Source organism: Schistocerca gregaria, chromosome 3 (genome assembly GCF_023897955.1).
Source record: "Schistocerca gregaria isolate iqSchGreg1 chromosome 3, iqSchGreg1.2, whole genome shotgun sequence".
NCBI classification, from domain to species: Eukaryota; Metazoa; Arthropoda; class Insecta; order Orthoptera; family Acrididae; genus Schistocerca; species Schistocerca gregaria.
In genome coordinates, this window is record NC_064922.1 from 393,518,319 (window position 1) to 393,544,389 (window position 26,071).

General features: G+C 44.2%; 1 protein-coding gene across 2 annotated transcripts in view; it reads right to left on the reverse strand.

Moving 5' to 3' along the window:
* The window catches only part of LOC126354829 (proton-coupled amino acid transporter-like protein CG1139), a 190,747-nt gene that overhangs the window by 72,969 nt on the left and 91,707 nt on the right, over positions 1 to 26,071 (reverse strand). The window contains exons 1-3 of one of the 2 annotated variants that reach the window (XM_050004773.1): positions 25,867 to 25,940; positions 16,419 to 16,504; positions 2,527 to 2,658 (exon numbers count right to left, since the gene is read on the reverse strand). In XM_050004773.1, the coding sequence (XP_049860730.1) occupies positions 2,527 to 2,658; positions 16,419 to 16,504 (218 nt within the window). In that variant the 5' untranslated portion in view covers positions 25,867 to 25,940. Of the gene's footprint in view, positions 1 to 2,526; positions 2,659 to 16,418; positions 16,505 to 25,866; positions 25,941 to 26,071 lie in introns of those variants that run through there. The other variant, XM_050004772.1, reaches the window with a different exon arrangement.

Genomic DNA, 26,071 nt, shown 5'->3' on the forward strand with positions numbered 1-26,071 from the left:
AGCCACAATGATTAAGGCGACTGCTCGCTCCCAATCTGGCACATATTTTTATGTCTCACTTTTATTACATCTATACGTACTGTAGCTGATTCACGAAATTCGCAGTCAGCAAATAATTTGGAACAATATCTCCTACAGCTGCTGATCAGCTAATCATATATAAATTTCATCAGCCATGACGTGGAATACGACAGTAAAAATAGTCTCGTTTCTTTGTGATCTATCATTCTCACTAAGTGGAAATCAAGTAATGTTGCGAGCTAAAATTTGGATGTTTGTGGTAAGTTCCTGTGGGACCAATCTGCTGAGGTCATCGGTCCCTAGGCTTACGCACTACTTAATCTCACTGAAACTAACTTACGTTAAGGACAACACAAACAGCCATGCCCGAGGGAGGATTCGAACCTCCGACGCAGGGAGCCGTACACAACGTGGCAAGACGCCCCAGACCGCGCGGCTCGAGCCGCACATACAGACGATATAATACGGACAGTGACGTATGGAGGTTTGTGTCAGCCGGGAAAAGTCCATGGATAGCTAAAATGGTTAAAGCGGCTGCTCGCTGTAAGTAGGAAATCGAGGTTCAAGTCCTGGTCCAACACAAATTTTCATATGTCAGAACGGGTAATACGCCTATATCCAGTGCAGCCGATATCATGAAATTCACATTCAGCAAATACTTCATAGTACTGTATTTAAGAAAGGAAGTATGTGTTGATCCCACACTATATTATATTGTATTTATGAAACGAAACATGTGATTAATCCTGTTCAATATACCATGAACAATGAACTGTGTTTAATGCATGCAATCTGTCAGGTATAAATTATCTATAAAAACTTGTAGATCATAGTGTAATATAGTGTATCTTAATGGCAGAATAATGCCACTTCCGTTTAGTCCAGAGACTATTATACCATACTGGACTTACGTTTGACTCGATGCGGTAGATGCCATACTGATTATGGAGTATTTAGTTGTTTTGTTTTATAACTTACGTTTTGAAGTAATGGCACACGGAAGATTTATCATAAACAAGGCACTCTAGCAATTAAATGTCAGTTAATGACGCATAACGATGTAAGCTTCAAGAGGTACTATGATAGCTGACACAAAAATGAAAATGACATGTCTTTGGCGTTGTATAGTGGGTAAGGATATACATTATAGAGTCGAACGAAGTAGGCTTGCGTCCTGCTGTAAGCAATTTTTTTGTCTTAGCATTTTTAACACATTCTGGGACATTCAGATGAAAGTAATACAAGTATCTCATTAAATAACAAAGGATGAAATGAATATTTTGATTTTTGTTTCAAAATATATGGCGATTTCCGAGTGCGCAGCTAGACAGGAGCCTTTGAGGACAGTTTCAATTATTGGGAGTAAAACGAATAGCAATAAAATTCATATTTTTCCTTGTCATAAATATTTGACTGTTTATTTCCTGTTCGCATCTCGTGGTCGTGCGGTAGGGTTCTCGCTTCCCACACCCGGGTTCCCGGGTTCGATTCCCGGCGGGGTCAGGGATTTTCTCTGCCTCGTGATGACTGGGTGTTGTGTGACGGCCTTAGGTTAGTTAGGTTTAAGTAGTTCTAAGTTCTCGAGGACTGATGACCATAGATGTTAAGTCCCATGGTGCTCAGAGCCATTTGAACCATTTTTTTTGTTTATTTCCTAACGTACGGAAAGATGATGAAGACACAAATACTTAACATGTTACACCCAATGGCACTTTCGACTGATGTAGTTCTGCTGCTAACGAGTTGTGTGTATCATAGTCTTCGATAGCATATTTGCTAGGTGTTATGACAGCTGTTTCGTACTTCAGTCTGGATGTGGACCATCGGCGAACAAATTTGGTATTGGTGCATGAAATTATGTGGGTTCTGGGTGGGTTGCTTTTTAATGCTTACTTAAGTTGTATATAACGTGGTCCTCCCACAAGAATTTTCCCATTCTTTCCCTATTTGATAAAAGTCACGTAAGTGGTCGCATGGAATCTCCGTATGTGGGCTGCTGGAGTGATTTGCATGACACATGTTTGCAATGTTTTACACACAGATTATCTGAATGTAAGTACTAGGCTGTAGCCATCTTAAAGAAATAATAGTTTTTATATATGTTATATGATGTATTCTGTCTGTTATTTAAATATTTGTAGATTGCTTGATAATGATTAAACAGTCAAATTGATCAATAGCAAAAGAGAAAAAGAACTGACGATTGTAGATTATTTGTACAAGGACGTCGTAGTAGATATATAAATGTTTTGCAGAAATGTGGGACTTAAATCTGAATATGTCTTTCAAATTGTTTCGCGCGAAAGCATTTGGAATCCGATTTGTTGACTATATCAGTACATTTCGAATTCTGCAAAGCAACCGTACTAAAACATTAACTACAACATATTTAATAAACTTAATATATACGGTTTACACGAGATAGCTGTAAAGTCGGAGAGCACTGAAACATAATTACATTTTCACCTTTACGCTCTCTATGAATGGTATCAGTGGAGTACTTACGTGGTGGCATGACGTAGATTGCGATGTTCGAATGGGTCGTACTCCGTGTCGTCGGCGCCGGACTTTGATACGAGTGTTGTTGTGGAGACGGCTACCATGATGAAGGACGCATCATTCTTGTCGTACTTTTGCCTGTCGGACAAAGCGCATGGTTTATCATAGAAAGTATACGAGACAGTCGTATGTGAGGCAACTAGTGTAAATTCGTGAGTCGGTTAATTTCAGAGAAGGACGTTCGATGAACGACAGATCTCGTTTTCATATGGGCTTCATAAATAAAACCAAATCAAACAAGATGTAACAACTGTTAATTTATGCAGTTTTCATTAAAGGATTTGAAACTGTACTGTCACACGCCCTCGCCAGCACACCCGTCGACACTAGGTAACATTGTATAGCGTGTACTAGGCGCGCCTATGACTGTATAGGCCTACTAGGCGCGCCTATGACAAGAGAAGACCAAGACAAACCCCCAGATAAGCGCCGATGAAGCCCCATGGGCAGCATGCATGCAGGCCGCCGTCGCCGACCGAGCTGTCTCAGCCTCAGTACCGCAGTACGTCGCATCGGGACTCAGTGCGCATTGCACCTCGTACGTCGCACTGCGCTCTAGCCTTCCACAGTGACAGTCGTCACCTTTCGCCTTAGCTAGCTGTGAGGGAACGATAGCCATTGTATATAGTAGTGATGTGCACACGGACAAGATTCAAGAATTAGTACATATTATTTGATTGCTGTTAATCACAGAACTTCAGACTGGGCTCAATTGAAGTTAAGTACTCGATTGTTTCCTGCAATAAGGTGCATTTTACCCACGTGTGCATTTTGTGTTTTAGTGAGAGGAGACCGGTCTCATATGCATCATACCACCTTCTCCTCATCCAGCCGGTCGCGGTGGCCGAGCGGTTCTAGGCGCTTCAGTCCGGAACCGCGCTGCTGCAACGGTCGCAGGGCATGGATGTGTGTAATGTCCTTAGGTTAGTTGGGTTTAAGTAGTTCTAAGTCTAGTGGACTGATGACCTCAGATGTTAAGTCCCATAGTGCTCAGAGACATTTGAACCATGTGAACCTCCCCTCATCCAGCCAGGAACCGCAAAACATTACAAGAGGGCACAGCCACAACAGGAACAATATTTATTTAAGTGACGGTAATCATTGATGATGCAGTTTTATAACTTCCTCAGAACATTTTCATAACATTGTAACTTCATAAAACTTCATGGGCTGTCGTCTCAGTAAGAGCTTTCAAATTTGGGCCGATCCTAGAATTTCTTGGGTATGAAACAGCCTTACATGCCGATTATATCCAAGCGAGGACGCAACGTGACCCGGAATCGCTCTTATGATGAGTCAATATGGCGAAATAGAAGGTCTGAAGGTTGTAGTGGGCTTGGCGCTACTGCTCCGCGCGTCCCCCGTAACCAATCACGTAACGCGATTTTCTATTCGCCATGGGAATACATCGAGTTGCCGAAACTCTATAGTCGATTGTTATTTCCGGAGCTCCTTAAAATGTCGCTCAACTTCGTGCAGTGAAAGCTTTTAAATACTGTACAGTAGCGAAACTAGCCACAGCAACAATGCTATCGCTTGAAAGGAAAAAAAGTAAGGATAAGAACTCAACACACCAAACTTTAAAACTGCACACCACGATGTCATTTTGAGGTCATGATTGCAACCCGTATTTTATTTCACTATGTATTGGCGTTTGGTACACATCTAATATTAAAAAAAAAAATGTTGTGTGACACAGAGCACGTAACAGGTGATAACAGACCATAAGAACACTTCATGCCAACAGGCAACAAGTATAAAAAAACCAACGCACAACGAAAGAATTATCTGGATGACACGGAAACTGGTAGATGTGATGTACATGTACAGACATACAAATGATTACAACTTCAGAAAAATTGGATGATTTATTCAAGTGGAACTGCTTCACAAATTGAGAAAATCAGTAACGAAGACAAACAGAAGTGCGGGAGGGCATTATCTTGTTGAAATTTAAGACCAAGGTGGTTTGCCACGAAGGGCAAGAAAATCGGTCGTAGAATATCGTTCATGTACTGCTGTACTGTAAGGGTGCCGCAAATGACAGCCAAAGAAGTTCGCCATGAAAGGAAGTGGCACCACAGACCACCTGGGTGTTCGTCTGTATGGCGGGCAACAGTCAGGTTGGTATCCCACCGCTGTCTGTGGCGTCTTCAGACACGTCCTCTGCCTTGAATCTCATTGGCTGGCGTAGATCTGTCTTCAGTGATGAGTCCTGCTTCGAAATGAGCCCCGATGATCAGCAAAGACATGTCTGGAGACTCCGTAGACAGCGGTGGACTGTCGCACGCCATATGGCCCAACAACCATGAGTGGTGGCCTAGGGTGCCATTTCTTTTCATAGTAGGACCCCTATGGCTGTCATCCGCGTCAGCCTTACTGCACTGCGGTACGTCGACAATATTCAACAACCCGTTTTCTTGCCATCCTGGGTTTGCATTACAGTAAGAAAATGTCCTCCGGCGCACGGCGAAAGTTTCTACTGCTTGTCTTCGTGCTTCCCAGATCGTACCTTAGCCATCAGGACAGCCGGATCTCTCTCCAGTCGAGAACGTTTGGAGCATTATGGGCAGAGTCCTGCAACCAGTCCGCGATTTTGACGATCTAATGCACCAACTGGACAGAATTTGGCAAGATATATCTCAGGAGAACGTCCAGGAACTTTATCAACCAATGCCAAGCTGAATAACTTCTTGCATAAGGGCCACAGGTAGACCAACGCATTATTGACTTGCTCAACTTATGAAGCTTTTTGTCTTGAATAAATCAACCATTCTTTTTTTTAAAAAATTGTAATAATTTCTTTGTTTGCACATATGCATCACTTCTACCGATTTACGTCTTATTCGGACAATTCCTTTATAGTGCGTGTGTTCTTTCTTTCTTTCTTTTTTTTCTTTGTCTTAGGGTGTGTTATTAAGTATACAATGTACAGTATCTAATCAAAAGTATCTAGACACGCGTAAGTAATGGAGGGCTGACCACTTGATCTCAAGAGTGCGGGCTCGATATTATAAAAGGAGACGAGTGAATATTGCATTGTTAGCAGGGTATCAGTAACTGCAGAGTGGTTGGTCAGGAGAGCTCAGTGACTTTGACTGACATCTAGTCATTGGACACAACTATGTAACAAATCCGTTAGGGCTATTTGAATCCTTCTATAGCTGCCGAAGTAGACTGTTGGTAATGTGACTGTTAAGTGGAAACTCGAAGGAAAACCCACAGCTAAACCAAGACCAGGCAGTCCGCCGAGAATTGAGGAGGATGGTTGTAAAAATTCGTATGAAATGAGTGGAAGGAAACACATGAGTTCCAAAGTGCTACCAGCTGTCCAGTTAGCACATCACTGTGCGTAAAGAGTTAAAAAGAATGAGTACAATGGTCGAGCAGCTTATCATAACCCACACATTTCTGTAGTCAATGACTCATGACACTTGAAGTCGTCTAAAGAGCGACGCCACTGGAGAGTGAATGACTAAAAATGAGAGATTTGGAGTGACGAATCACGCTATTCCCTGTGGTAATCCGATGAAAGTGTTTGGAATCAACGAATACCTGAAGAACGCTACCTTCCGTCACGTGGAATGCCAACGGATATGAACACATTTTACAGCATTAACATTTATTAAATGGACTAGTCTTCATAGAATCCCAATCTGAATCCAGTGGAACATTTTTGAGATGAGTTAGAACGTCGCATTCGCTCCAGACCCCAGCGTGCAACATCTGTACCTCGACCTTTGAGGAAGAATGGGCTGTCACTCCTCCACAGACATCCAGACGCCTCATTGAAAGTGTCTTCAGCTGAGTTCAAGCTGCCATAAAGGTGAAGATTGGAACAAACCATATTTATGTCCCTTAATAGTGAACTGGGCACTTCTGATCAGACAGTGTGTGCATTAATTTGTTCTGCAGTGAAACTGCTACATTATTTTCTGGTTATGCGACGGCACTGACGACTGACAGCCAGACCACGGTATGATACAGAAGCTCTCTGTGGGACTGAATACTCAATCGTAAGTGTGCGATACGGTCTCTTAAAACTTTCAAAAGATCAGAAGTTTGGGAAAATAATAACGAGAGAAAAGGATCAACTTCTACGCATGGAAATGAATTACTGGAGACAAGGATTCAAATGGTTCAAATGGCTCTAACCACTGTGGGACTTAACATCTGAGGTCATCAGTCCCCTGGACTTAGAACTACTTAAATCGAACTAACCTAAGGACATCACACGGAACCATGCCCGAGGCAGGATTCGAACCTGCGACCGTAGCAGCAGACCGATTCCGAACTGAAGCGCTTAGAACCACTCGCCCACAGTGGCTGCCGGAGACAATGATTAGACGACATTAGAAATGAAGAAATCAGAAGAATGATCGATGTGCAACGGAACATTATGTAAGATACTAAAAGAAGGGATTACTGTGGTATGACAGATTAGAATGAATGGGTGGTAACAAGTGGCCACTGTTGATATGGAAGGAAAAGGTAAACAAGTTCGACTGCCTAAAGGATTTGTGACAAATATCCAAGAAGCTATCGTATCTAGAAGTCTTCTTGAGACGAATTGGGAAGACTGTAAGTTATGAAAGTTTGGAAGCGATAAACGGTATCTGCTGTAAACAACTCGCAAATGTGTATCGATATTTATCAAAGTGCGGTGAACGGTGTGCTGCGAAATCCTTGAGTGTAAGCCAGCATCGTACTCTGTCGTCAGACTTGCCACAGATCGCTGCCTATCCTACTTTAAAGAGCGGACAATCCTCTGGCTGCTGGTCCTGTGAGGAGGAGTGGATGGTTTCACCATCTTTCAATCATTCTCGATAGATGTGTTTGCTAGTCGCACGTGAACAACTGACCAGCTTCACCGTTTCCGATATGTATGTTCCGAGGCACCAGAGCCGGCCGGGGTGGCCGAGCAGTTCTAGGCGCTTCAGTCCTTAACCACGTGACTGCTACGGTCGCAGGTTCGAATCCTGCCTCGGGAATGGATGTGTGTGGTGTCCTTAGGTTAGTTAGGCTTAAGTAGTTCTAAGTTCTATGGGACTGATGACCTCAGATCTTAAGTCGCATAGTGCTCAAAGCCATTTGAACCATTTGAGGCACCAGACCATACTAATCCGGTTGTTGTCTGAGTCGCTTATGTCAGTAGATTTTCCCATTTCTAGCCTGTATCGTCACTAGAATGATGCCCCATTTGTCTTTTCTCTCCTCTGTTTCCCTTATCACGTCAACTGCCTGCAGCACAATTAGGGGCCATTAAATCTTGTGTTCGGCATTACTCGTAATATTTTGGCTCTTCAGTGTAAGGTCCTGTTTGGGATGCTGCACTAGCACAGATTTGGCAAGAAAGCTTCAATCTGAGAAGCAGGCAACAAATGGAATGGAGACGCAGTATGAACGCCCGACACCTGAACCTTCAGCTCTAAACCTCCAATCACATTCTTCCAGAGGCTATGTCTGGCCTGTCTGATGATCTCTTGAATTCAGAGAAGTGTGATGAAGGCTCTGTAATTACTGCTCTACAGAATCCCGGCAATTTGTGTGAAATAATGAGTAGGAATATTGGAGAAATCTTACATCAAGTTGAAAATGGCACTCGATCGATGTAGTATAACAAGCAGCGACACCGCAAAGCTCTGCTGGCTGCCGGACAGTTATGAGCAGTGCCGCCAACATCTCTGACATCAATGTCGCAAGCAGCAGCACCACCGTTGCCGAGATCTGGACAATCTGGAAGAGGTCTTCGTAGTATTAGTGGTGAGAAAACGGTTGGCTTGTAATGGCCTCTCTGCCACTTCTGAGAGTGAAGATGAGGATGTTCAGGAATGCTGCACAGAATTATTATTTTCAGCCATTTGAAGTGCAATTGGAGACAAGATCTTGTTTACCTGACCTGCATCCGTAACACATACAAAATTGTTAATGCTTTCGTGACCACTTGTTAATAAACTGCCTGTTGGCTTCTGTTTCGGGTTTTTCTGCCGACATTTGTCTCATGATTTGTCCGACGTTTCCTCAGCACGAGTGGCTGACATTGTCAAAGCTTCTCCCTCCATTGCCATCGGTGGACTGGAGTCAAGCTTGCCGCGGCAGATTACATATACTTGATGCGCCAACGTCCAAGGACTTTTCCGTGGTCATTTCCGCTGCGGTTCTCCCCTTGCTACCTACAACGGTTGTTTGATGCGGCACTCACTTTGTGGATTCTTGGTGAAGCGAGTGTGATAGCTCTTTTCTACAGCAAGAATTTCAGTGTCGGCGAATATTAGTATGTGGTCGGTCTCACACAGCGCGTGCTCCGCCACGGCCAATTTCTCCGCCTCCGCCAACCTGCAATGTCGCTTATGTTCTGTGACCCTGGTGTCGATTTCTCGTCCAGTCATTTCAACATAAACTTTTTCGCATGTACATGGTATGCGATATATTCCCGACACTGCGATTGGTTCCTTTTCTCCTTTGCCGATCTGAGACATTCTTTCATCTTTCCCGTCGGTTTATAAATAGTCCTTAGGCCGTGTTTGCGCAATATACGGTTGATCCTGTTCGTCACGCTGGGACTTTATGACAGAAAGGTCGTACCCGACATCTCTTTTGCCGACGTGTCACTTCGTCGAGTGAGTGACTCTGTACATCCTGGTGAAGTACCCGTTGCTTCTCAGAACGCTTTCCACGTGTTGCAGCTCAGCTCGCCTCTGAGGTCTATTTATAGTTTGAATTACCACCTCCCTGACACATGCCCGTTTTAATACACGATTTAAGCGGTAGGATGTTCACTTCACAACTGAACCATTGGCTGATTACAGTTTGCTCAAAGGGCGGGTCAGTGTTCTGCCCAGCACCACCGAGAGATACATTTCGTTTTTTTAGAAGATCACCAAGCAAGTTACACTGCCCACTTTGATTAACTGAGATTCGTGCAGGAACCCCTACACGAACATGAAGTAGCAGCTCTAATTGAGGAAGCAGTTTTTCCATACAATCAGCTGGATTCCAGGGAGAAACCCAACGAAACCACACTGTGTGACATAACCGCATTCTGCAACAAACTTTCAGCGCTGCTATATCAAATGCGAAGTTTGAGCACACAGGGAGTGTATCACAGGAGTTCAACATATATAATTTACTGGACTGTGCAGCACTGTATATGGTTAAAGATGTATGCTTATTTTCAGACATTTTCGAACGAGTGTCTGCCTGGAAACTCAGGATCTGGATCGTGCTTACTACTACACCGTGCCCGGGCTTTCGTGGGATGAAAAAGACACTTGTCAACATTGAACTTGTAACTGATGTTGACACGTTGCTGTTTTTTCCAATGAGGGGTTCGTGATGAACGTTATCAATGTGTCCATTGGCACACAAAGCAACTAACCTCCAAATGTATGAGCAGTTCAGTGCATCTGAAGATTTAAGTTGCATCGTGGACTTGGAGCAAACAATTTGTATGGGAATGCCATGCAGTACCCTCTGCCTATTGAAGGCTGTCTGATAAGGAAATCGACAGACTGAGCATAATATCAAAGGTTTGCAGGCAGATTCTGAAGTGGGGTAGGTTTTAGAGGAATACTTAATGTGTCGTATTACTCTGCATGATGTGGACAGTGATTTGCCGCTATTCCCAATGCGTCAAGTCCCACGAAACGTTTCCCACCACGAGCTGTTGAGAACGCTGAAGGGAAAACAAGGTACATACTATATCAGTGTTTCCCAACCTTTCTAAAGCCATTACCCCTGAGCTCAGTCCCATATTAGCTAGTTTCCCACCCTCAACGTCATCAACATTACTGCATAACTAACTTTCAGAATGAAAAAGAATTTTGTTTGAACTCTTTTATGTTTATAATGACGAAAGGTAGTTTCTGTAGATGTTTTATTATATAATGAACTAATGGCTCTGCTTATTTCTGACAACCTTTTTTGTACAGTGATGAAGCACTTAGCGGAGCATCGCTAGTGCTACCTGTACCTCCTCTTCAGAAAATAAATAACTATCCACGTTGAGGATAGACACTTCTTTCAAAATATACATCCTCCGTACCACTCTTCTCCCTAGCAGCTCTTGCTTCACCCACACTTTACATCCCAATTTAAAAGCAACCGAATGAGCACACGATCTGTTTTGAAATTGATGATGACAGTAGTTTTCTTCTAGAAGACAATAGATTAGAGAAGAGAATAATCATATCGAATGGAAGCAAAGAAAAAGAAAGCTTAAAATAGTCTTCCTTTTTTTTTATGCATAGAACTACAACAGCTGCAGCAAGCAGTAGGCACAAATCTACATTGTCCACGCAAACGTAGTCGGCCTGAGTGACGAAACAAACGTTTTTCCTGTTCTATTTGCCCAGTCCCTAGTAAGAGGACAGACACCTCTGTTCATCTGTTTCGTCTGATTAAACAAGCAGTTAGTTCCTGAGTGGTGTCCAAAAAAGTAAATGTTGATTTAGAGGCAACTGTGATATCGGCCACTTGTCAAGTTTTCCCCTGAAGTAAAATAAGTTATTTCCATATGAAGGAGGGTTTGTGGGAGAAATTTTAAGACCTTGGTCTGACTGAGGAGTAGCATCAGAAAGAACATTTAAGACTTCATGTCAGCATCTGCGCAGAGCACATAATAGCAAAAGTGTAGGAAGGAAGTAATGGATGAGTTGAGATCATGTGCAAACTCCTAATAATGGAAGACGCTATCCATTTTTTGAGATCCCCACTGCAGTATGGAATTACTACGGTAAAAGCAACAGTCTCCGAATGCCTTCGAAGGGTGTCACAACAAAATAAATAATGTAATTTGAAGCTCTCAATCTAGAATCAACAATTACGGAATGCTTGAAGAGGAAAACTGCATGCACATGAAGTTGGAGATGAATCATGAAGGGAAGAAAATGAAGAAGAAATGCTTGAAGCTGGATGACTGGGTAGAGAAGACAGTAAAAAATTATAAAGAGACCGGGAACAGAAGGTGTAGCTTGGAAACCAATGCCCACGTTAAAAAACTGGACCAAGTTTTGTTAACAAGTGATATTCTGTATTAGAAAGCCACCAAGTTCTCACAGATTACTTGGTTAAAATTATTGATTACATTGACGAAAAAAAAAACGCAACACCAACAAAGACTTGGGCGAAATAAACGAAAATTATTAGGCGTGTTTCGACAACTGGAAGATGATGTTTATTCAAATGTCGCTCAAATCGCATAAACCGGTAGCAGTGCGACTATGAGGATGCAAATAAGTATGCTTTAAATACAAGCTGTAACGATAGTGAGCGGTACTCACGTTTGAGATTAGAAGTGGTGAGCTGATGTTAGTCAAGTAGGCCTTTAAGGCGACAAAGACGCCATTATCAAGACCTGAGTTTGAACGAGGTCGTGTAATAGGGCTATGAGACGCTGGATCTTCGTTTTACGATACTGCAGAAAGACTTGGCAGGCGTGTGGCCACTGTACATGATTGCTGGCAGCGGTGGTCATGAGGATGTACGGTTGCAAGAAGACCAGGCTCCAAACGGCCACTTGGAACTGTCGAGAGGGGAGACCACCATGTTCGGCGTATGGCTCTAGCGCATCGTACCGCATCTGCAGCAGCGTCTGAGCAGCAGTTGGCATCACAGTGATACAACTAACTGTTACAAATTGGTTACTTCAAGGACAGCACCGAGCCAGACGTCCTGTAGAGTGAATTCAGATGATCCCAAACCACCGGCATTTCAGTCGAGAGCTCATTGGAGGGCAGGGTGGAGGTTTGTTGTTTTTTCTGATGAAAGCTGCTTCTGCCTCGGTGCCAGAGATGGCCGTGTTTTTCTTAGAAGGAGGCCACTTGCGGGTGGTGCAGCCAACCCGTCTGCAAGCTAGACACATTGGAGCTACAAGTGGAGTTATTGTGACGGGTGCGAGTTCGTATGACAACAGAAATATCCTCCTGGTTGTCCGAAGCACCCAGACTGAAAATCTGTACGTCAGTCTGGTGATTCGATCCGTTGTGCTTCCATTCAAGAACAGCATTTCAGTGGGTGTTTCTTAACAGGATAACGCTCACCCAGATACCGCTGTTGGAACTCAACACGCCATACAGAGGGTCGACAAGTTGCTTTAGCCTGCTCGACCACCAGATCTGTCTCCACACATGGGACATCATCGGATGACAACTGCAGTATCATCCATAAACAGCACGAACCGTCTCTGTACTAACTGACCACGTGCAACAGGCACGGGACTCCATTCCACAAATTGATATCCGGCACCTGTACAACACATAGCATGCACGTTCGTATGCTTGGATTGAACATTCTGGCGGTTATACCGGTTACTAATGTACGAGCATTTCACATTTGGAATGTTTTATCTCGCACTTACATTAAACTGTGATCATGCAATGTTAATCATGTAAATGTGTTAGGTAGACAAATGCATTCATAAAATTTCATTTCTGTACATCAGTAATTGTTTTTGGTTTTGCGACTTTTTTCTGTCAGCGTATTTTGAAAAAGCGTTTAAGCATTAATTGTAAATTGCATTAATAAAGTGTACTGCAGTTCTAGCATAAAAATGATGAAGCCTGTTTAGGCTTAAAAAAGACATCGTAAATAAAGAATTATCATTCTGACAGTCCAAATCCTGTGGAAAGTGTGAAGAGATGCGCATGTAGTAGCTGCAACAATTAGACTTTTTCAAGTCTGAGAACAGTATCACTAAACAGCTTAATGATGAAACTAGATGGTCGTAGCTGCGTTCACTGGCGCTTAACCAGTAAGCTGTGGGACGTGACCTAGTGAGGCTGGCGATGGCAAATTCTTTTTTATTTTGCAAACATTCTTTAAAAATGATCAAATGTGTGTGAAATCGTATGGGACATAACTGGTAAGGCCATCAGTCCCTAAGCTTACACACTACTTAACCTAAATTATGCTAAGGACAATCACACACACCCATGCCCGAGGGAAGACTCGAACCTCCGCCGGGACCAGCCGCACAGTCCATGACTGCAGCGGCCTAGACCGCACGGCTAATGCCGCGCGGCAGACATTCAGGAGCAGCAAAAAGCTTTATTGTTTGTAAACTACAGCAAATGGTCTCGGCAGTGCCAAGTGACCGTCCGGAGCTCGGTCTTCTTGCCACGGTACATGCTCGTGACCACCGTTGGCAGCAATCGTATACAGTGAATACATTCCTGCCAAATATTTCTGCAGTATCGCAGAAGTAACATCCAGCTTCTCATAGCCCTATCACATGATCTCGTTCAAACTCCGTGAGCTGTTGATAATGGCGTCTTTGTTTCCTTAAGGGCGTTTTTGACTAACATCAACTCGCCACATCCAATTTCGATGGTAACTAACGCCCGCGGGCGTCGCAGGGTGTATTTACAGCAAACCTGATTTGCATCATCATAGTGGCGCTAGCAGCGCCTGTATTTTGCGACTGGCGCGAAATGTGTTTTAGATGTAAAAACACGGCTACCAACTTTCGTCTGTGTCACACAACTCCTTCTTGGTGTTAAGATTTTTTATTTCATCAGTATATTCGCAGAGAATTGAGTACACGGAATAAATGGTGCAATATTATAGAAATAAATCGATTCTGATGCTTAGGTGTGCTTCTTTGAAATGGCGTCTATCTTGCGGCTATCGCGATGTTAAGAGTAGCTCTATTGGAATCATGGGAACTCAGACATAAAATGATGACGTTTTGGAGCATTACATTCGAAATTTTACGTAAGCAGATGGAAAACACATGGAATGGCAATCCAATCATATCAAGTATCTGTTCTTCGGTTGTTGAAGTAACCAGTGTCCTTGGAAAGGATTGTTACACACTCGTGTCAGTTCATACAAATCCGCTGCTTAAAGTTCACAGTGGCGTCCACAGGAGCTGGTATGTTCAAATGTTCAAATGTGTGGGAAATCTTGTGGGACTTAACTGCTAAGGTCATCAGTCCCTAAGCTTACACGCTATTTAACCTAAATTATCCTAAGGACAAACAAACACACCTATGCCCGAGGGAGGACTCGAACCTCCGCCGAGATCAGCCACACAGTCCAGTTGCTGATATCAAGGTACTAAATAATTACACTGTTAATTGATTTAACACATTGGAGGAGACAATACTAGCATTCTGGGCATAATATTTTTTTTAGGACTCTACGTCACCATTAAACAAGGTCGTAAAGAACGTTGTTTCACAAGTTCATTCACGTATAATCAAAGTATACGCCGAAGCTGATTTGTCTATTCAGTTTTATACACTCTGATTTCCGTTTGATCCCTAATTTGTATTGGCCCATGGTTTTGCCTTCAGTGTCAATAGGAACTAGCAACACTGAGGTGACAAAAGTCACGCTATAGCGATATACACATTTACAGATGGCTCTATTATCACGTACATAAGGTATAAAAGGGGAGCGCATTGGCGTATGTGTTATTGTACTCAGGTGATTCATGTGAAAAGATGTGTGGCTTGAGTACGCCGCACGACGGAAATTGAACGATTTTGAATGCGGAATGGTAGTTTGAGCTAGACGCAAAGCACATTACATTTCTGAAATCATTAGGGAATTCAATGTCCCGAGATCCACAGTGTCAAGAGTGTGCCTAGAATACCAAATTTCAGGCATTACCTCTCGCAACGGACAACGCAGTGGCCGAAGACTTTCGCTTAACGACAGAGAGCAGCGGCGTTGGTCTACAGTTGTCAGTGTTAACAGACAAGCAATACTGTGTGAAATAACTGCAGAAATCAAGGTTATCGCACGACTTACGTATCCGTTAGGACACTGCGGCGAAATCTGGCGCTAATGTGCTATGGCAGCAAACGAGCGACGCTTGTGCCTTTGCTAACAGCAAGACAAAATCGTTCAAATGGATCTAAGTACTATGGGATTTAACATCTGAGGTCATCAGCCCCCTATACTTAGAACTACTCATACCTAACTAACCTCGGGACATCACACACATCCATGCTCGAGGCAGGTTTCGAACCTGCGACCGTAGCAGCGGCGTCGCCAGCTTGAGCGCCTGTCCTGGGCTCGTGGCCATATCGACTGGACCTATACCGTAGCCTGGGCAAGTGGGTCTCGATTTTAGTTGGTAAGAGCTGATGGTAGAGTTCGAGACTCCGTGAAGCCATGGTCCCAAGTTGTCAACAAGGCACTGTGCAAGCTGGTGGTGGTTACATAATAGTGTGGGCTGTTTTTCCATGGAATTGACTGGATCATCTGATCGGACTAAACTGATCATTGACTGGAAATAGTTATGTTTGGTTATTTGGAGACTGTTTGCAGCGATTCAGGGGCTTTAATTCCCAAACAAAGATGGAATTTTTATGGACGACAATGCGCCATGTCACCGGACCACAATTGCTCGTGAGTGGTTCGAGCGAAAGATTTAGCCACCCAGACATGGGACTTACTGGAAAAAGTCAGTTTGTGCAGAAAAACCAAGAGGCGGCATGGCTCAGTATTTCTGCTAGAGACTTCCGACGACTTGTGGAGTCCACGCCACCTCAATTTTCTCCGCTACACCGGGAAAAGGAGGTCTAATACGATGTTAGGAGGTATCTCATGACTTTTATCACCTCAGGGAAATTGTTAATAAAAATAGTAGAGATGTTTATTTAACATAAAATCTTGAATAGATCTGTTCTTTAAGAATTATATATGCAGAAATGGCATAAAAAATTTAGTAGAGCGTCTGTAGGCATCCTAGGGTGACTTTCATAGACTGCTGAGTACAAGAAGCTAAGGTAACACTCGACAGACGATGTCCTTTCTGAATTACGTGGTGTAAGTAGCTACAAAATTGTCAGTTCATTTTTTTTATTGGAAAAGAAAAGATACTTTACTCGTTATGGTTCTGATCGGCCAGTTCCGCCTCTGTGATGTTTTTCGTAGCGTCGTGCTCGGCAGTTATTGCTCTCATGCTGTCCATCTGCAAATAGAGGAGAAACACAAGAAAGTTACTGCCACAGTTTGATGAAGCATCAGTAAGACAGCAGCACTGTTGACTCCACAGAATCAGTATAAGAACAATCATTTCCTCTCCGAAGGTTTACTGTGTAAATTATGCTATACAGATTTATTACTGTGACAAATGTGAAAAGTTACAAATATTTTGTTCAGATTCCTAAGAACAGAAAAATACAAAAGAAGAAGAGGGAAAGACGAACAAACGCTATTTATAAACTTACTATTCTTACGTATTGTGACAGCAGTAACATTTGCTGCAGCTCTTCCTTACCCTGAATCGGTCAGTACTGTTGCACTTACTGCCATATGCGACAGTTCTGTAGCCCGCCCCTGCTCTTACATGGTGGTCCGGAAGGAATGATTTTTTTTTTGTACAAACAAGCATGTTTCCAAAACAAGCAGATCGGCATGCACATATATTTACGTCTAGCGGGAATTAATAAACTATTCTCACGAAAATCGCGGTTGGTAGTGATCGAAGACAGGAGTGAGGATAGCAGAATTTCACTTAGCTCCTCTATTTTAGTTACCTGTGGTGCTTTTATAATTATGATGAAATAGTACAAAATCCAGGAAACTGAATACATGAGTACTGACTTTATTCGTTTATATCTCCTGCAGCAAATCCATGTCTCTTTTCTTGTCGATAATGTAGTTAAAAGCCTTATTGTTCGGGTCTCATACTACACTCTAGCGCTGTATTGACCACTTCCAGAGATTCTTACATAAAATAGTCTAAGGTGTCCTTCGGGAAGTGCATTCAGAACTCCTGGATCAACAAGCAATGAAGACTACACGGAAGGAGGGAGGTGGTCAATTTGGCTCCTATTTCAATGGGAAGAATCGACGGGTCCCTAAGTCGTTCTCCATCTTCATTTCCTCCTACTTATAACCGATGTTCATGCAGTCTGTCGGATAATATTCACGACTTCTCCACCTCCTAAAAGAAGAATTATTAGGCAGGATATTATAATTCTCTCTAGAACCATAAAATGATTTACCTAGAACCCGAATGAGGAAGTATTGTGAGCGTTAAGGCGCTGTGGTGTTATTGATGTATCCGCACAAAATCTGGAGAATTCGGCCCGTTACTCTCTTCCTATAGCCTACCTGCACTCGCCAGAACACGTGCTGGCTGCCGGAGAAGCGACAAACGTAATTGTAATTTAAAATCAAGCGCCTTGGGACCTTCCCAAGACCGTTAGCGAAGGAAACCTTACGCATAATACCAACAGCGCCGAACTCCATCCGCACGTCACGGAAACGTTGTAGCACGCATGCATACGGCTGCATTATATGGTCAGTGGAAGAAACTGTTGATCCGCACTTCTGCAATATCTACCTCCAAACATCACTCAAATAGGCTTGTTTATCTGTGTATCTCAACTATACACCCGCTGATATCGGCCTGCCAATGTTAAATTTCTCTCGCTCTCACTACATCTACGACAATGCTCTTCTAGGCACGTTAAGGTACATTATGTGATCAAAAGTATCTGGACACCACCAAAAACATACGTTTTTCATATTACGTGCATTGTGCTGCCACCTATTGCCAGGTACGCCATATCAACGACCTCAGTAGTCACAAGACATCATGAGAGAAAGTCCGCCCCTGGTAGCTGAGTAGTCAGCGCGACAGAATGTCGATCCTAAGGGCCCTGTGTCTGACATTTTCACGGCTCAGGGACTGGGTGTTGTGTTGTCCTAATCATTGTCATTTCATCCCCATCGACGCGCCCGTCGCCGAAGTGGCGTCAAATCGAAAGACTTGCACCCGGTGAACGATCTACCAGACGAGAGGCCCTAGTCACACGACATTTTTGTGAGAGAGCAGAATGGGGCGCCCCGCGGAACTCTCGGACTTCGAACGTGGTCACTTTTGTCATACGCCTGTCCCTCGAGATTTCTACATCCCTAACTCCACTGTTTCCGATGAGATAGCGAGGTGGAAACGTGAAGGGACACGTACAGCACAAAAGTGTACAGGCAGACCTTTCTGTTGAATGATAGAGACCGCCGAAAGTTGAAGAGGGTCGGAATGTGTAAGAGGCAGACATCTATTCAGACCATCACACACGAACTCCAAACTGTATCAGGCTCTGAGTACTATGGGACTTAACATCTGTGGTTATCAGTCCCCTAGAACTTAGAACTACTTAAACCTAACTAACCTAAGGACATCACACACATCCATGCCCGGGGCAGGATTCGAATCTGCGACCGTAGCAGTCGCGCGGTTCCGGACTGCGCGCCTAGAACCGCTAGACCACCGCGGCCGGCCTGCATCAGGATCCACTGCAAATACTATGGCAATTAGGCGAGAGGTGTGAAAATTTGGATTTCATGGTCGAGCGGCTGCTCATAAGCCACACATCACGCCGGTAAATGCCAAACGACGCCTCGTTTGGCGTTAGGAGCGTAAACATTGGACGATTGAACAGTGGAGAAAGGTTCTGTAGAGCGACGAATCAAGGTACACAATGTGGCGATCCGATGGCAGGGTGTGGGTATGGCAAATGCCCGGTGAACGTCATCTGCCAGCGTCTGCAGTGCCAACAGTAAAATTCGGATGCGTTGGTGTTATGGTGTGGTCGTGTTTTTCATGAATTGGGCTTGCACCCCTTGTTGTTTTGCGTGGCACTATCACAGCACAGACCTACATTGATGTTCTTGCTTCCCACTGTTGAAGAGCAATTCGGGGATGGCGATTGCACCTTTCAACACGATCGAGAACCTGTTCATAATGCACGACCTGCGGCGGAGTGGTTACACGACAATAACATCCCGTTAATGGACCTGCCTGCACAGAGTCCTCACCTGAGTGCTATAGAACACCTGTGGGATGTTTTTGGAACGCCGACTTGGTACCAGGGCTCACCGACCGACATCTATACCTCTCCTCAGTGTAGCAGTCCGTGAAGAATGGGCTGCCATTCCCCAAGAAACCTTCCAGCACCTGATCGAACGTGTGCATGCAAGAGTGAAAGCTCTCATCAAGCCTAAGGGTGAGTTCAAAATGGTTCAAATGGCTCTGAGCACTATGGAACGTAACATCTGAGGTCATCAGTCCCTTAGAACTTAGAACTACTTAAACCTAACTAACCTAAGGACATCACACACATCTATGCGCGAGGCAGTATTCGAACCTACGACCGTAGCAGTCTCGCGGTTCCGGACTGAAGCGCCTAGAACCGCACCGCCACCGCGGCCGGCCTAAGGGTGGGCCAACACCATATTGAATTCCAGCATTACCAATGGAGGGCGCCACGAACTTGTAGGTCATTTTCAGCCAAATGTCCGGATACTTTTGATCACATAATGTATGTGGCAGAACGTACTTCCGGTACCACTCACAATTTTTCATCCCACCTTTCTCACCTGTGTGGGAAGAACGATTGTCGATAAACCACCGTGTGGGCCCCAATTTCACTGACTTTCGCGCTGTGACCATTTCGCGAGACGCTTGTGGGAGGACACAGAATCTCTCACGACTGCTCTTCCAACGTACACTCTCAGAACTGCTGCATAAAATCTGTCCATGATGTACAATGCCTGTCTTCTAGTTTCTGGCTCAGGACTTCGTTGAGCATCATAACAACGCCCTTGCGCCGACCAAACAAAAGGCAACCGTCTCCATGAAGCTGGGCTACGGTCCCGCACACCGTTAGTCCGTCTTTTGCTCACGCCCCAACATCGTGCAGCCCGCCTCCAGTGGTGTCGCGACAGGCGTGAATGGAGGGACGAATGGAGACGTGTCGTCTTGAGCGATGAGAGTCGCATCTGCCTTGGTGCCAATGATGGTCGTATGCGTGTTTGGCGCCGTGCAGGTGAGCGCCACAATCAGGACTGCATACGACCGAGGCACACAGGGCCAATACCCGGCATCATGGTGTGGGGAGCAATCTCCTACACTGTCCGTACACCTCTGGTGATCGTCGAGGGGACACTGAATAGTGCACGATACATCCAAACCGTCATCGAACCCATCGTTCTACCATTCCTAGACCGGCAAGGGAACTTGCTGTTCCAACAGGACAGTGCACGTCCGCATGTATCCCGTGCCACCCAACGTGCTCTAGAAGGTGTAAGTCAACTACCCTGGCCAGCAAGATCTCCGGATCTGTCCCCCATTGAGCATGTTTGGGACTGGATGAAGCGTCGTCTCACGCGGTCTGCACGTCCAGCACGAACGCTGGTCCATCTGAGGCCCCAGGTGGAAATGGCATGGCAAGCCGTTCCACAGGACTACATCCAGCATCTCTACGATCGTCTCCATGGGAGAATAGCAGCCTGCATTGCTGCGAAAGGTGGATATACACTGTACTAGTGCCGACATTGTGCATGCTCTGTTGCCTGTGACTATGTGCCTGTGGTTCTGTCAGTGTGATCATGAGATGTATCTGACACCAGGAATGAGTCAATAAAGTTTCCCCTTCCTGGGACAATGAATTCACGGTGTTCTTATTTTAATTTCCAGGAGTGTATATTATACTAGAACTGACATGTGATTACATTTTCACGCAATTTGGGTGCATAGATAATGCATAGATAATGCACCCCCCCCATGAACCATGGACCTTGCCGTTGGTGGGGAGGCTTGCGTGCCTCAGCGATACAGATGGCCGTACCGTAGGTGCAACCACAACGGAGGGGTATCTGTTGAGAGGCCAGACAAACGTGTGGTTCCTGAAGAGGGGCAGCAGCCTTTTCAGTAGTTGCAGGGGCAACAGTCTGGATGATTGACTGATCTGGCCTTGCAACATTAACCAAAACGGCCTTGCTGTGCTGGTACTGCGAACGGCTGAAAGCAAGGGGAAACTACAGCCGTAATTTTTCCCGAGGACATGCAGCTTTACTGTATGATTAAATGATGATGGCATCCTCTTGGGTAAAATATTCCGGAGGTAAAATAGTCCCCCATTCGGATCTCCGGGCGGGGACTACTCAGGAGGATGTCGTTATCAGGAGAAAGAAAACTGGCGTTCTACGGATCGGAGCGTGGAATGTCAGATCCCTTAATCGGGCAGGTAGGTTAGAAAATTTAAAAAGGGAAATGGATAGGTTAAAGTTAGATATAGTGGGAATTAGTGAAGTTCGGTGGCAGGAGGAACAAGACTTCTGGTCAGGTGACTACAGGGTTATAAACACAAAATCAAATAGGGGTAATGCAGGAGTAGGTTTAATTATGAATAGGAAAATAGGAATGCGGGTAAGCTACTACAAACAGCAAAGTGAACGCATTATTGTGGCCAAGATAGATACGAAGCAGACACATACTACAGTAGTACCAGTTTATATGCCAACTAGCTCTGCAGATGATGAAGAAATTGAAGAAATGTATGATGAAATAAAAGAAATTATTCAGATAGTGAAGGGAGACGAAAATTTAATAGTAATGGGTGACTGGAATTCGAGTGTAGGAAAAGGGAGAGAAGGAAACATAGTAGGTGAATATGGATTGGGGCTAAGAAATGAAAGAGGAAGCCGCCTAGTAGAATTTTGCACAGAGCACAACTTAATCATAGCTAACACTTGGTTTAAGAATCATGAAAGAAGGTTGTATACGTGGAAGAACCCTGGAGATACTAAAAGGTATCAGATAGATTATATAATGGTAAGACAGAGATTTAGGAACCAGGTTTTAAGTTGTAAGACATTTCCAGGGGCAGATGTGGACTCTGACCACAATCTATTGGTTATGACCTGTAGATTAAAACTGAAGAAACTGCAAAAATGTGAGAAATTAAAGAGATGGGACCTGGATAAACTGAAAGAACCAGAGGTTGTACAGAGTTTCAGAGAGAGCATAAGGGAACAATTGACAGGAATAGGGGAAAGAAATACAGTAGAAGAAGAATGGGTAGCTCTGAGGGATGTAGTAGTGAAGGCAGCAGAGGATAAAGTAGGTACAAAGACGAGGGCTGCTAGAAATCCTTGGGTAACAGAAGAAATATTGAATTTAATTGATGAAAGGAGAAAATATAAAAATGCAGTAAATGAAGCAGGCAAAAAGGAATACAAACGTCTCAAAAATGAGATCGACAGGAAGTGCAAAATGGCTAAACAGGGATGGCTAGAGGACAAATGTAAGGATGTAGAAGCTTATCTCACTAGGGGTAAGATAGATACTGCCTACAGGAAAATTAAAGAGACCTTTGGAGAGAAGAGAACCACGTGTATGAATATCAAGAGCTCAGATGGCAGCCCAGTTCTAAGCAAAGAAGGGAAGGCAGAAAGGTGGAAGGAGTATATAGAAGGTTTATACAAGGGCGATGTACTTGAGGACAATATTATGGAAATAGAAGAGGATGTAGATGAAGACGAAATGGGAGATACAATATTGCGTGAAGAGTTTGACAGAGCACTGAAAGACCTGAGTCGAAACAAGGCCCCCGGAGTAGACAACATCCCATTAGAACTACTGACGGCCTTGGGAGAGCCAGTCATGACAAAACTCTACCAGCTGGTGAGCAAGATGTATGACACAGGCGAAATACCCTCAGACTTCAAGAAGAATATAATAATTCCAATCCCAAAGAAAGCAGGTGCTGACAGATGTGAAAATTACCGAACTATCAGTTTAATAAGCCACGGCTGCAAAATACTAACGCGAATTCTTTACAGACGAATGGAAAAACTGGTAGATGCAGACCTCGGGGAGGATCAGTTTGGATTCCGTCGAAATGTTGGAACACGTGAGGCAATACTGACCTTACGACTTATCTTAGAAGAAAGATTAAGAAAAGGCAAACCTACGTTTCTAGCATTTGTAGACTTAGAGAAAGCTTTTGACAATGTTGACTGGAATACTCTTTTTCAAATTCTAAAGGTGGCAGGGGTAAAATACAGGGAGCGAAAGGCTATTTATAATTTGTACAGAAACCAGATGGCAGTTATAAGAGTCGAGGGGAATGAAAGGGAAGCAGTGGTTGGGAAAGGAGTGAGACAGGGTTGTAGCCTCTCCCCAATGTTATTCAATCTGTATATTGAGCAAGCAGTAAAGGAAACAAAAGAAAAATTTGGAGTAGGTATTAAAATTCATGGAGACGAAGTAAAAACTTTGAGGTTCGCCGATGACATTGTAATTCTGTCAGAGACGGCAAAGGACTTGGAAGAGCAGTTGAACGGAATGGACAGTGTCTTGAAAGGAGGATATAAGATGAACATTAACAAAAGCAAAACGAGGATAATGGAATGTAGTCAAATTAAATCGGGTGATGCTGAGGGAATTAGATTAGGAAATGAGACACTTAAAGTAGTAAAGGAGTTTTGCTATTTAGGAAGTAAAATAACTGATGATGGTCGAAGTAGAGAGGATATAAAATGTAGACTGGCAATGGCAAGGAAAGCGTTTCTGAAGAAGAGAAATTTGTTAACATCAAATATAGATTTATGTATCAGGAAGTCGTTTCTGAAAGTATTTGTTTGGAGTGTAGCCATGTATGGAAGTGAAACATGGACGATAACTAGTTTGGACAAGAAGAGAATAGAAGCTTTTGAAATGTGGTGCTACAGAAGAATACTGAAGATAAGGTGGATAGATCACGTAACTAATGAGGAGGTATTGAATAGGATTGGGGAGAAGAGAAGTTTGTGGCACAACTTGACTAGAAGAAGGGATCAGTTGTTAGGACATGTTTTGAGGCATCAAGGGATCACAAATTTAGCATTGGAGGGCAGCGTGGAGGGTAAAAATCGTAGAGGGAGACCGAGAGATCAGTACACAAAGCAGATTCAGAAGGATGTAGGTTGCAGTAGGTACTGGGAGATGAAGCAGCTTGCACAGGATAGAGTAGCATGGAGAGCTGCATCAAACCAGTCTCAGGACTGAAGACAACAACAACAACAACAGATAATGCGAAATCAGTACCCAAAACAACCACCTCTGGCTGTAATAACGGCCTTGATACGCCTGGGCATTGAGTCAAACAGAGCTTGGGTGGCGTGTACAGGTACTGCTGCCCATGCAGCTTCACAACGATACCACAGTTCATCAAGAGCAGTAGCTGGCGTATTGTGACGTGCCAGTTGCTCGGCCACTATTGACCTGACGTTTTCAATTGGTGAGAGATCTGGAGAATGTGCTGGCCAGGGTCGTACATTATCCTGCTGAAATGTAGGGTTTCGTTGGGATCGAATGAAGGGTAGAGCCACGGGTCGTACCAAGACGCGTAACCTATGGCACTCCATACCATCACGCCGGGTGATACGCCAACATGGCGATGACGAATACACGCTTCCAATGTGCGTTCACTGCGATGTCGCCAAACATGGATGCGACCATCATGATTCTGTAAACAGACCCTGAATTCATCCGAAAAAAATGACATTTTGCCATCATGCACCAAGGTTCGTTGTTGAGTACACCATTGCAGGCGCTCCTGTCTGTGATGCTGCGTCAAGGGTAACCGTAGCCATGCGCTCCGAGCTGATAATACATGCTGTTGGAAACGTCGTTGCACTGTTCGTGCAGATAGTTGTTGTCTTGCAAACGTCCCCATCTGTTCTCTCAGGGATCGAGACGTGGCTACACGATCCGTTACAGCCATGCAGATAAGATCCCTGTCATTTCGACTGCTAGTGATACGAGGCCTTTGGGATCCATCACGGCGTTCTGTATTTCCCTCCTGAACCGACCGATTCCATATTCTACTAAGTCATTGGATTTCAACCAATGCGAGTGGCAATGTCGCGATGCGATGAACCGCAATCGCGATATGCTACAATCCGATCTTTATCAAAGTCGGAAACGTGATGGTACGCATTTCTCCTCCTTACGCGATGCATGAGAACAACGTTTCACCAGGCAACGCCGGTCAACTGTTGTTTGTGTATGAGAAATCGGTTGGAAACTTTCCTCATGTCAGCACGTTGTAGGTGACGCCATCCGCACCAACCTTGTGTGAATGCTCTGAAAAGCTAATCATTTGCATATCACAGCATCATCTTCCTGTGGGTTAAATTTCACGTTTGTTGCACGTCATATTCGTGGTGTAGCAATTTTAATGGCCAGTAGTGTAAGATGTACGATTTTAACAACGTTTGGCTTATTTAGAATCGTCTGTTTTCTCATAGAAAAAAGGAATTACTTTTCAGCATGTCCTCGTATTAGTATTCCTCCACGCATGTTGAAGGCTGGTTTGCAAGTTGCGTTCGGTCTATTTAACTTATGCGAATATATGGATATTCGACCCGCCATTAAGTAGATGAGTTTTCTTGGTCGTCCCAGTTAAGGAAAAATTGAAGTGAAGTGAGGAATTTAAATCTCAAAGCAGAAGGACACCGTCATTCGCTTAGATTTACGCAGAAGGTCTCACTTACCGCTGTGGAGTTAATGAAGCCTCGACTGCAACCACTGGCTTGTGAACCGCTGCAGCCTGTCCGGACCGCACTGAGCGACTGACGATTAGGGCCTAAGCTGCTTCCCACCAGTCACTGGCGCTCCTTCTCAAGTGGCTATCACTCTGCTGCGAATTGTCTCCTACTGATAAGCTGAGATGGACGACCTCTTCAGATTTTATCAAAC